Source organism: Momordica charantia, assembly GCF_013281855.1.
Source record: "Momordica charantia cultivar OHB3-1 chromosome 6 unlocalized genomic scaffold, Mcharantia_2.0 BLBB01000006.1, whole genome shotgun sequence".
Taxonomy (NCBI): domain Eukaryota; kingdom Viridiplantae; phylum Streptophyta; class Magnoliopsida; order Cucurbitales; family Cucurbitaceae; genus Momordica; species Momordica charantia.
Window position 1 is genome coordinate 32,283,105 of NW_028275164.1, and position 13,262 is coordinate 32,296,366.

At 30.8% G+C, this 13,262-nt stretch overlaps 1 protein-coding gene across 1 annotated transcript; it reads right to left on the minus strand.

Annotated features, from left to right (window-relative positions):
• Positions 1-4,136: 4,136 nt before the first annotated feature.
• Positions 4,137-8,014, minus strand: KNAT7 (homeobox knotted-like protein). Its single transcript, XM_022304101.2, has 5 exons — positions 7,153-8,014; positions 6,933-7,053; positions 4,876-5,066; positions 4,614-4,745; positions 4,137-4,522 (listed from the first exon to the last, which is right to left on the minus strand). The coding sequence occupies exons 1-5, from the start codon at positions 7,468-7,470 to the stop codon at positions 4,382-4,384; spliced, it is 903 nt and encodes a 300-aa protein (XP_022159793.2). The 5' UTR covers positions 7,471-8,014; the 3' UTR covers positions 4,137-4,381.
• Between the last annotated feature and the right edge of the window lie 5,248 nt (positions 8,015-13,262).

A 13,262-nucleotide genomic window follows, 5' to 3' on the forward strand; every position in this document is an offset into this window, starting at 1 on the left:
CAATATTTTTTTCGGATGAAAACAATGATGCAAGATTTTTTATTTTTTATTTTTGAAATATAATGTTATTATATAAAAGGTTTATGTGAACTATGCACGTCCAAAAAGACAAGTTAAAATTTGAATATACTTTATAAATTTAAACAGTTGATATCTCTTATATTTAGTATCTAATTAATATTAATATTGAAAAATAGTAGTAATATAGTAATCAACATTATTGATAATACTAGTATATTAATCAAAAAATTGAAATGATAAACTAGAATTTAAACCGTTGATATACCACTAAAAATTAAACATTTGATATATCTTATATTTAGTATATCAGTTGTAAATATATTTAGTATATCAGTTGGAAATATATTTAATATATCATAAATTAGAATTACATCAGATATATATATTATATGTATAATACGTACATTTGATATATATAATGGTATATCTGATAATGTATATCATGGTACATCTGATATTGTATATTAGGGATACATCAAATGTATATCGGAAGTATATCAGAGTTACATTGGATGTAACATTAGATATAGATTTGATGTATATCATATACAAATTTACATTAAATGTATATTAGATATAGATTTGATGTATGATATACATTAGATATATATCATATATAAATTGGATGTATATCAGATATAGATATACATTGGATGTATACCAAATATAGATATACATTAGATATATATCATATATCATAAGGGTAAAATTGGAATAATAAAAATTCCGAAAATAAAAATTCAAATATTTTGCAATCTTTGAAAAATATTTGAATTTTTGAAAAGCTGGTGGAATTTTTTTGAAATACATAAAATATTTTTGCTACCCACTATAATTACCCAAAACTATAAATAAAATGACATCTAATTGACATATATCTCCAAACAAGAAATTGTAAGTTCGAGCCCCTTCGTCACATATTATACTAAAAAAAACATCTAATTCCTTTAGGTTCACTTTATATATTACTCGTTGTTGTACTTAAAAAAAATATAATCAAACGGAATCTCAACTTTTAAGTTTGTTGTATTTTGATCTAAAAAGTTTATGAGGTATATTTTAGTATTTGAACTTTTAATAAATAATCTTGAAAGTTTAGTGCCTAGAATAGAATTTAAATCGCATGACATTCAAAACATTTATTTTAGTCCTAAATTTGATAATCATTTTGGTACTTAACTTTAATTTTCTTTTTGAAATGTTGATAACACTAACTTTGAGAATTCATATTAATGTTTTAACTTGAGGACGTGTTTTAATTATATGAATCAGAAATGAATATTGGATACGCGAGTATTAGGCGGTAAAATAATAAGTTTACTTTTAAAACTTTGTCAAAAGAACAATGGTGAAACTCACTTTGAAATGTACCCTATCGTTTAATTTCCCTCTATAATTCTCTACTTTAAGCAATTATATCTTAAAGCTTATTAAATTATTGCAATTTTCTTACATGGACGAACTATTGCTATTGAACTTTGCTAGGTAATTATTTCAATAATCGTAATATAGAAATTAGTAACATGTAATTCTGGAACACGTTAATAAATTATTTGATGTGGACCATGGTACTTGTAAATAGAATCTTATACCGATATGAGTGCTAGACCGTGTATAGTAAAAATTTTAAGTTAGAACTTAGCTTGAGCTCAGGTGGAGATCGAATTTAATTTGAATGCAAGAGATTGAGTACTTTTGAAAATGTGAACTATACCTTTTATACAAGAGGGGCATGAGAAATGTGACTTTACCATCTCGGTACCCATACCTTACTTTCAAGGACACAAATCCTTCCTCTTTATCTTATCTTGTGGTGTTCATAATTTTATCCTATAACAAAAACCAATAACCATTAGAGGTTTTCTTTTTTTTCAAACAACAATTGGGGTGGGAATTAGAACTTTGAGCAACCTCATGATTGGATACAAACTATGCTCTGATCAACTAAGTGTTAAAGTTAGTTATAACTAAACACCATAAATCACCTCTAATCACAAGATTGTTATCATTACACGTACACCAAGTTAAAGTTATTGCAATTAAACTTGGATATACAAGAGTGATTCATTATAAATTTGTTTACCAATCTAAATATACCTCAAATAGCTAAGACGTCTGTCTCCAATCAAACTCCACATGTAATGCTAATAAAAATAGTGGTTCATTCTCGTGATTTTCCTAACACATTAGATGGCATAACAAGTCTTGCGGTGGGGCGATTGTTGTACTTCTCCCTTGAAATTTTTACCCGCAGCTCTCTCAATAATTCCAAATTAAACTGATTTAGTTAACTTTCTTTAAAATAGTTTTCGAAACAATCTGTAAACCAAGCTCGTTTTCCCCTTCTCTACGAGGATCCAGAATTGACCAAGTTTTCACGTGCTTGTGTGCGAGAAATAAAGGAACTAATTTGTATTTTAAGAAATATAAAGTGAAAATTATCCTTTTAGTACACAAAATTGGAAGAATAGATCAGGAGTTTACAGAACTTGCTTTCTAACTCTCTAAATTTTGAAAAATGTGTTTAAAAGTCTTTCTGCTATCTCGAATATTTTAATAATAACTTTTTTTTATTGTTGACATGAAATTAATTACTTTACTCTTCTATTGTAATATATACTATATAATTTTGTGTCTAGTAAGCCTATAAATATATATATATATATATATATATATATATAATTTAAGTGTTAGATACGTATCTAACACAGAGCTAAAATTTAAAATATTTAATCATTTTTTTGAGTGGGAAGGTTGTAAAATAAGAAAAACTTAAAAATAGAAGGACTAAACTTTTAATTTAACCACGGATAAATTAGTAAATATTTACTTAAAATAGGACAAGTACGAGAATTTATGAGAAATGGACGTGCTTGGACCGTTTTCCGGGTTTGAGGCCCATGATAACCTTGGGAGCCCATCATTGGGCCCTCACGGCCCACGCACTCCCCGTCGACAGCGATGCCTTATTAAAAAAAATTACAAATAAAAATAAAACCGTTCGAAGCTGTCGTTTCATCGCAACGGAAGTGTCGTCCAGTCCATTTTTTAGTATTCTTTCAATCGAAACTCCCAATGTTCCCCACAGGCTCTCCTTTCAGTTAAGTCCAAATAACAGTTAAACAAGGATTACTAAATATGAGGTTTTTTTAATAAATAAAATATCACTTCACTCTATTTTTCTGTTTTAATTAACTCTTAATATATTGTAATTGTAACAATAATCAACAAAAATAACTAATGACATCATTTGGTCAAAAAAAAAATGTATATGCTTAGATTAAATTAGAAGAAAAAAAATTAAAAGTATATATGTTTTAGTCCCTAATATTTTAGTTATTTTTAATTTATTCCTTATTATTTAAAAAATGTTGTTTAGTTACTTCTATTTTAACATTTTTTAATTATATCATTGATGGTGAATATTAAAATTAGTTGATGTAAAATTTATATGATATAATACTTGAGGATAAGATAGTGCTTGAGGAATCTAACGGGATGAAATCAAAATTTGAAGAAAACTAGCTAATTCAAAAGTTTTTGAAAAATGGAATTATTTTTCTTTTTTTTGAAAAATGAAAATCACGAAACGAACAAAATTCTTGAAGGTTTCCAAAGAATCTCTGGAGATGTGATAGAGTTATTCTTAATGCTTAATCCACCTTATTCAATTAACCAATCAAAACATCCGTTAATTATTTTATTTACACATTCTATCCTCTCCCACATTACATTGCCATGCATGGATCAATAAAATACGTGCAATCAAATTAACCATTCCTATTTTCCTTTTATCAATTATATGAGTTTGAGTATACACCCAATACTTTAATACCATATTAGATTACTGCTAGATGATAAATTAAAGTATAACCTATTTCTTAATTTCTTAGTTCAACAATTACATGTGGCAAAAGAACTATCATGAAAATAAATACCTAATCCACTAAGTTATATTTGAATTGACAATTTAATCTTTTAACTCCAAAGCATAGCAAATTATCATTTATTGCATAAGAACAATACCTGATTTGATAAAATTAATTATGGAAATTATAATTGGCCGGAGAAACTCAAAAAAATGAAAAAATAAACAAAAACATGGAAGCACGAGAAATCTAGAATTTGATGTGTGTTAAAAAAGCCAACAATTTACAACCTTAAAACAAAAGACATGTTAATCCCAATCTGTGTCACAATCCTTATGATCTCTAACCTCATTTTACAGTAAGCTAATTAATCCCATGTTTCTGTCACTCTCTCTTCCATTTCCACCACTGTCTCTGTCAGACAACTTTGACCAAAGCTATAACACATTTCATATAATTTGATGAAAATTTCTTCTTCATATGTCTCTCTTTTATCTCTTGCGCTTGGACTTCAAGGATGTTACTGACTGAGAATTGCTGTGCCAGTTGCGCTTTCTTTGGTTGATGAACCAGTTGTTTATTTGTTTCAGCTGGAGCCCCGTCTCCTCAACGAGCTTCGCCTTGTCGTCTTCCTAAATCGAGAAAAAGACGAACATTACAGAGATTTGAACTCATAATCGATCGTTTCGATACCATGCTAAAAGGATTTTTTTCAGTACTTACAGTTGGGTAAGGCCACTTAGAATGTTGCTGCCACCAGTTTTTCAAAACCGTAGTTGTGTCCCCAGGCAACTTCCCTGCCCTTCTTTTTCTCAATATCTCCTCTCTCACATCTTCAATTCTTGATTTGAAACCCTGCAAAATTTACATAAAGATCACATTATACGCACAAATAAGAACAAGATCCTCTATTATTTCTTGTTTTTTCCTCCTTTATCTGCAATGATGTAATGGATAAAGGTTTCTTTAGCCATAAAAGAGGAACCTGTTTCAGCTCGATCTTCAGTTCCTGCCGAACCCTCTCCATCAATGACCGTTCAGATTCAGTAGGAAGCAGCGGCCCGAACCCCATCATGTCATGGGCGTCGGCGCCCGATTGATCGAGCGAGAAGTCCATTGGGATGTCGTCTTCGTCGTCCGACATTGTTGCACCAGTGCCTTCCCCCAAGCTCACTCCTGAGAAACATGGTAAAAAATAGCATACAAAGTTGGTAAAAGGCACTTCATTCTTTAATAATGGGAAATATTGCTTCAAAGTTGGAAGAATTCAAAGCTTTGATCAAAGTTAACATCAGCGACAACCCAACAAGAGAAATGTCTAAAAACTACTTTGGCGGTGTCAATAATTGGGGCAAAATATTTTGCATTAGAAAACAATACAGAATATAATTATATTTTAGTAACGCCTTCCCCCACACGCACGGCTGGGAATTGACATTAAACCCACATATTATTTGTCATTTCAACATATATATCTTTGAATTTCTCTTCCACCCAAATAACGAATTAAATTAAGCGCATTTCAGGGATAAGATAACAATTTAAATTCATGTGCATGCCTATTGTAACAAGCAATATTATTATTTATTAAAAAAAATCACATCTTCAGCTACTAGCCCTTATAAAAAACTTTATAGCAAAACAAAAATCTAGCTGAATTAATCTAAAATAAACTCTTTACTCAAAAGAAAAGACATTAATGTCTGATCATTTGTACAATAATCCGTAATATGACTTGTTTACTAAATGTTCATCAGTTCTTATTCTTTCAAGAGATCCAAATTTCATAACCCAAAAAAGCCTCCATAAAGTGCAGCTATTTAGTTAAATATTGTCAGGGTTAGCCTCCATTGTCTTTTGGGCGGCCTAGGGTACTTGTATATAAAAGTCAGTTTTTGTACTCAAGACCCTACACCACAGCCCGTAGGTCGGTCCTAAGCAGCTGCCATTGGCAGACACTAATGAATTGGTCCTATGCATTCTACAAATGCTTAGGGTTCAAAAGAGAGACTCAAAAAGTAGAATAAACTGATCATCAGTTCCATACAGGTATAGGAAATTGAGAATGTAGGGACCATTGTAGGTGGGCAGGTCTAATACTGGCAAAAGCAATCAATAAGGCAACTATATTTACTTTATTATAATATTATCTCTCTCTAGTTTCTTTAACTCCCCAATCAACTTCTTGTATGGGCAACATCCCTTTTATTTCAAAACATTGATTCTCTTAATGATATAACTAAAAAGGCTCTCCACCAATGAAGATTTTTTCTCTTTGATGTGTTGTTGGGTATATCCATAACCTCAGGAGTATTGGGAAACTTTGAATGATTAAAAATGATCAGTTGATGATTAAGCTAATCAAATAGGGTAAGTGTAGCTTTATGATCTACCAAGTAGAATCAAAATTTATAGTATTACCAAAAGAATTTCATACTACCCCTATCAATTATTTGCCACATACATATGAACAGGAGTAGATACGGCCGCAGCAATGTCGTCTACCTATACATATTAATGTGTAGAGAGAGGGAAAACAAATTAGCTAGCTAGAGCTAGAGGTTCATGTACTATCTTTATAAAGCAAAGATGAATAATTTATAATAATAGGGGGGAAAATGGAATATTATTGTGGAATTGAGAGTGGAACAAGCATTGCCAGAGCAAGCAACCTTATCGGTTGGTGTCCCTTATTGGTGGTACCCTCACCGAACCCAACAGACTAATCCTTTTCGCAACTACAATCTTGGTATTCACAAGTAGGCCCTTTTGTACCCACTTCCCACAACCCCAAAGCAACCTATGCCCTTTCAAAATTAACTCCTGTAGTACTCCTGTTTATGTTGTTTCCCCCATCTCCTCCCCCAAAATGAGATCACAGAACTTCTGGGTTCTAAGCCAATGCTCTCATCAAGCAAAGGAAAACATGTATAGAGATAAATAGAACATCATTAAAGCTGAACATGAAGTAGAGGAGGAAGTGTATTCAGGGTTTGTTTTTTTCTTTTGGGGGAAATATCTGTGTGTGGGTCTAAGAAGTACCTGTAAGAGCTTGTAAAGTGTTTTCAATTTCACGGCAGGCCATGACGGCTTCCACTGCGTGGACTCTAACGTGCTGTTGGAGCTGCTCTTTGAAAGAGCACAAGACGATCATATACTGCGCCTGAGAAAAATTAAGCATCATAATTAATTAGAACAAGACGAAATTGAGGCAGAACAAGACATGACTTCGATTAAAAATTTGAGAAAAAATTAATATCACCAGAAAGTTGTCGAGGTCTTGGCGCTCGTGAGGCGAAATGGAATGGCCTTGTTGGTGATGCTGGGAAGCGTAAGATCTCAGAATATGGTGCGACTGAGACAACTGAGCATCGATCATCGGAAGCTGATCGATCGGCGTCGCGACGCGGAGGCAAGCGACGTGGGCGGCTAAAAGCTGCTCATAGAGTGGATGAGTAGCAATCTCCGCCTTGAGTTGGGCCGTGTGAGCCGCCGCCGCCTCGCCGGAAATCGAAACGTCGCCGCTTAGAGCACCACTAGAGCCACCGGCAGTCATCATTCCCAACCCGGGCTCCTGCATTTCTCCCACACAAAACCCCAAAAACCCTACCTACGACCTATGTAACCCGGAATCTGAAAACCCAGAAAGATTTGGGGGAAACGGAACAAAAAGCAAAAGGGGTTTCTCAAAGAAAGCAGAAATTAGAAGTGGGGTGTGAGTTGAGCAAGGCCCTTGAGAGAAGAGGAGATGAAATTTCTGTGCTGTATATGGCGTTGGCGATAAAGAAGAAACAGTTTTCTCGTTAATGGCGAGAGAAAGAGAGAGAGGAGTATATTGGGATCCGAGACACACAACTTTCTGCACCAGGTCTGAGAATTTCAGAAATTTTTTACAAACAAGGAAAAAGAAAGAAGAGAGAGAGAATTTGTTTGGTATGAGAATTTGGAGAGAGAGGGCATTGATAAAAGAGAGTTGAAGGGAGGGAAAAAAAGGGCTACGGAATCATTACTAGGAAAGGGAGATGGAAGCAAAGCAAAGCTCAGCTAAAGAAAGATAAAGCTGCTCCTCCCTCTCCTATGGCCGCACCCTGACACCATTTCAATTGCTTTTTTTTTTCCTCTTTTTGGTTTTTATTCTTTTTTCCTTTTTTTCTTTTCATTAACTCATCCTCAGGTTAGGTTTTGGAAGATAAGATGTCCAAAATACCTAAATTTCCCAACCCCCAATTGCATACTCTCAAAGTGTCATTAATATATTCAAAATTAAATAAACTATATAGTCACTGAAACTCTAAAAAGATTTCATTTTGATCAAGATAAATCCAAATTTTATATTTTTTTTTTCGTTTACCATGTGGGTTTTTTTTTTTTTTTAGTTCATGCACCTTGATGTAATTCTTATATTGTTACGCATGCAAAGATCTTGAAAATGGTCTAAATCAATAAGAATTTGTGGAAGAAAGACTAAAGCAATATTTATGGATGCATAGCTATATATATCTTTCTTATAACCATACCTAAAACTACTAAAATTAAAGCTTCAATATATGGGTAAACCAAAGTTTTTTTTTTTTTAAGAAGAAGAGACCAGAGAAAATCCCAACCAATTAATGATATAGATAAATAGAAGATTAATTATCATTTAAGAAAGCTGGTTGAGGGTTGAGCTGTCACGGTTGTGCATGGTTGAAGCTGTTGTTTTATACTTTTTTTTTTCGTTTTCTCTCTCTAAAATCCACCATACTCTCTCTCTCTCTTCCACGTTTTTTTAATAAAATAAATAAATAACTTTTATTTTTTGAAAAATTAAGAATTAAGGAAACGGTTGGTTAGACACAAAATGACTCCGTACCAACTCCAATGGAGCGATTACGCGCCAAGTTGGTATGGCGGGTGGGCCCCACTTCCATCAACTGCCGGATAATCAGGTTCGATATTTGATGGGATGATCCTAGCCGTTCAATCGCCTCCGATATGTTTATTTTTAATTATTTTTTGTTATGGCGTGAATGGAGTATTTTTTGGGCAAAATCGGATGGGATATGTTAGTTGTGATGTTTTGGATTAAATAATACCATAATTATTTTATAATCACATTGCTTAATTATTTGTCTATAATATTGTTTTTCTCTATTCTCCAAATTCAAAAGTTTCAGCTCGCTCCACTGTCGTTTTGAAAATGTGTTAATTGCAAAACAATAATTTTAATTTTAATTGGATGAAGAATTGACTATCTTTGTGTTAAATACATTTTGTGATCATATTATTATTCTCTCTCTCTCGAGAAATTTGAGGTTTAATTGTGTTGTACAAACATAACAAGTTCTATCTTATAATATCTTTACACGTAAGGCGTCTTTTTTTTTCCATAATTATATATATACTTATATATTATTACAAATCCAGAGAGAGAGAGGTGATTTTTTATTTTGTGGGTAATTAGTATGTTTATTTCATGAAATTTAATCATAGAAAGTTTTTAACTAAATCAATAAAATGTAATTTCACATTAAGTCATCATTTTGTCAAATAATTTTAACGTTTGATGACAATAAAAGATTTAGTTTAAATTTCAAAACATGATGGATATGAAATTAAAACGTTCAAAAGGTTAGAGACTAAATTATAAAGAAAAAAAATGATAAACATGGGAAACTAAAAACATAAATTTGCCTCGTTATTTTAATGTTGATTGTGATAATGTAGGAAACAGTAGTATGACATACTTTTTTTTGTTTTTAATTCCGATCCTTTCAAAATTATGTTAATTTTCGAGGTCAAACCGACCAATGTAGATCTCAACGGTCAATCGTTGTAACGAATGCGTCAAAGATTATATGCTACGTGTAACCGCGCTTTTCCGATAACAAGCTGCTATTTTCGAGACGGTTGTAACCGTTCCCCAAGTGACGTCGGAAATCCAAAATCTATGAGTATATAGGGTCCCACCTCACTTCTCAAGTACACGAAATTATTCTTTGTATAGATTGGACTTAGACTAACTTAAACATTGGAACCTTTTCTCTCTTCGGTAACTTCATCCGCCATCCCAATTTAAGCTTCAGTCACTATCCATTTTTAGTCTAGCATTTATCAAAACTCCAACAACCAAACTAGTATTAAAAAATATGGTTCAATCAAATTAATAAACTTTGTTACCAAGAAACGAACAGGAAAAATAATAGGAGAAAGAGAAATAAAATCCATATTAATATTTGTCAAATGATCAAAAGGTTCTATTATTATGTTATGTGATATAAAACTTATTTAATTATTTGCAGGTAAAAATTCCTAATTGTCAATGGAATCTCTCTCTCTCTCTCTCTCTCTCTCTTTTTTTAATATAGGAATAAACAAAATGCTCCAAGGATAAGTTCTAATAAGAATAAAAATAACACAAAATATATATTCTTACTTAATTTTTGACATATTTTATAGTTTTGAGAATATTAATCTGATCAATTAGAATATTCTCTATTCTCTTACTTTCTCACAACAGCTTACTTATATAGGAAAGGAATCTCTAGGCTCTTCATAAAAGAATTTTACTTAGAAATATTAGTTTTTGAGTAATAAAAGGAAAAAAAAAATAATATATATATATATACCATTAGAATTATAATAAATGGAGTCGCTAAAAATATTTTAGTTCAACAAGAAGGTAAGAATCTGAACCATCGAAAATAAGTAATATTTTGACTAGCGTTGAGCTAGGCTCGATATCAACTTAATCTCGAACTTTTTATTTCATCAATTGTTCCTTAAAATTTATTTTGTTTTGAATTATTTTTCTATCGTCAAACAAAATTTTATTAATTTGTGCCCATCGAATAACATTATATTCAACCAAAGAATCTTATTTCATTTTCAACATCAATTGTTTCATATTTTAGCTCTCGCTATTCCTTTGCATTTTTCTTTTGGTTCAATCGGTTTGTTATCACACAAATCTACACCTATGTGAAAATTTGTCGATTTCTCAATTAATAGGCAACAAAATCACAAATATTTTATTTACTTAAACCTACTCAATTGATCATAATAAAAATACATATATATAGTTTAAATATTAGTTTTAAGTTAATCATTAAATAATTGGTTAGTTAGCCTGCTAGATGCTAAAACAACATAATTATCATAAATAAATGAATAGTACTGAGTGATCCTAATACTAATTTATGTAGTTAATCGTTTTTTTTTCCTTTAGCTAGTTTACATTGATTTAAATCTACTTGTAATTCAATCATACTTTTAAATATTAAACCTTTCACAATTTCTCTACTCAACTTCTTTTTTTAATATCTCAATACAGAAAGAAAAAAAAATCAATACAATGACAAATAAATTCAAAAAGAAAACAAATTAAAAGAACCCAAAAGTCGAAAAGAAAGAAAAGTTTACAGTTCTTTTTAAAAAGATAAAAGAATAAAAAAAAATACCATAAACCTTCGTCCAGGTACATCGGAGCCATGGGTGGATTAGATGGTAATATTATAATATTTTATTATGAAAAGAAAATGACTTTTATTCACTAAAAAAAAAACCTGTCGTACGCTTATTGGGAATCTAATTTAATTTAATTATTGAAAAATAAATTCACCACTATTTTAAATAAAAAAATTGTTAATTTGACCTTTCAATTTAATTTTTATAGTTTACAAAATTTTAAGTTGGTATCTATAATTTAGACTAGGTTTATTGATTTTAAAAGTTCTAATTCCATCTACATTGTTTGTTAAACTTCCTAAATCTTATTTAAACATATTTTTATCCATCTAAAAATTTTATTATTTTTCATTTATTTTTATTCAATTTTAAACTCTAATACATTTTGGTATTACAGTCGGTCATGACCAGTATGAAAAACATAAATTATTTAATACGGTATGATTTATAACTTACAAAATCGATGAGAGAGATTTAACCAAATTAGAGAGCTAATTAAAAAATTTTAAAATAATAGAACTGAACTGAAATTAAATTAAATCTGTACATTGTTAATTTAACCAAATAATAGATTAATAATGACAAATTATAGTTGAATTATTACAGGATATTTTGATAACGGCCACTTTGATATTCGGTCGTCACTTTTGAGCCGTCCGATCTCATCGATTGCGTCGAAATATAAATAAAAGTTTTTATTTTTTTATTAAAACATAAAAATATGGTGGGTGGTGGTGGCGGCAAGTGGTGGGTGGGGCCCACCTTACAGCTGTGGCTCTTTTGTCGTGTACTCGACTTCCCGGTAGAAAGCGACGCGCGTTAGAGTGGTCCCCACGTTTAAAATTTAAAATAATAAAATAATAAAATGAAATATTTAAAGAGAAAGAGGGGCAGCGCAGGGAAATTTTGGACAAAAGAGAGAGAATTGAGAGTTGTCGCAATCAGGAGAGTGGGACCCACACCATCCCTGAGCTATCGTTTTCTTTGTTTCATCGGCCAAAGATTTTTTTTTTCTTCTTCATTTATGAATGTTCCAAAGTCAATTAGGTTTGTTAAATTAGAATATTACTGTTTTTTTTTCCATTCTTTTTAATTAATTCTAAAGCTATAATTAAAGAAAAAAATTGGGATCATTAGGGCTGATTTGGTGGCATTGAGTCAAATCAATGCCGAGAGAGCATTTTTAAAAAATAATCTAGAGAAATATGTTTGAATAATTTGCTTTCTTAATTTTATTTTAAAGAATCATATTTCCCAGACTAAATTATAAAAAATACACATCAAGGAACTTTCCTGGTTAAAAAATATCTTATCATTTCAAAAGTTCAAACTGCTTGACATTTCAAAATGTATTAAAAGAAATTGACATTTCAAAATGTCTTAAAAATGCTATTTGAAAAAACATTTTCAAAAAAGTTAACGTGACAGAATATAAAAATGTGAAAGAAACTTCAACTTTTTTAAGGTTGGGACAAAATTTGATTCATGATAATAGAGAAAGAAAATTTTTAAGATAAAATTGAGATGTTAATGGTATGTCGTTTCATATTTTGCTACATCGACTTTCTGTTCAAAATATTAACATATGTTTGTTTAAATGGTATTTTTGAAACGTTCATAAAATTTTAAAACAAATGAAAAAGTTCAGGTTTTTTTTTTTTTTTTGGGAGTAATTTGGCCTTTTTTTTCTATTACAATTGAAATACCATGGGCTTGTGATTAGTACACAAAACTCCTGACTTTCAAATGAATCAGTGGTATTTGTTGATTCTCAAAATCAGACAGAAATGTTGGTTGATTTAGTTTGATTCAGTTTTTCATGGCTTTTCAAATTGAGGATAATAATTAAATCGAATACGAGAGAATCAAACAAATTCAATTAGTAAAATTTTTGTCTTTTGTGTCATTGATGAGAACTTTCTTTTG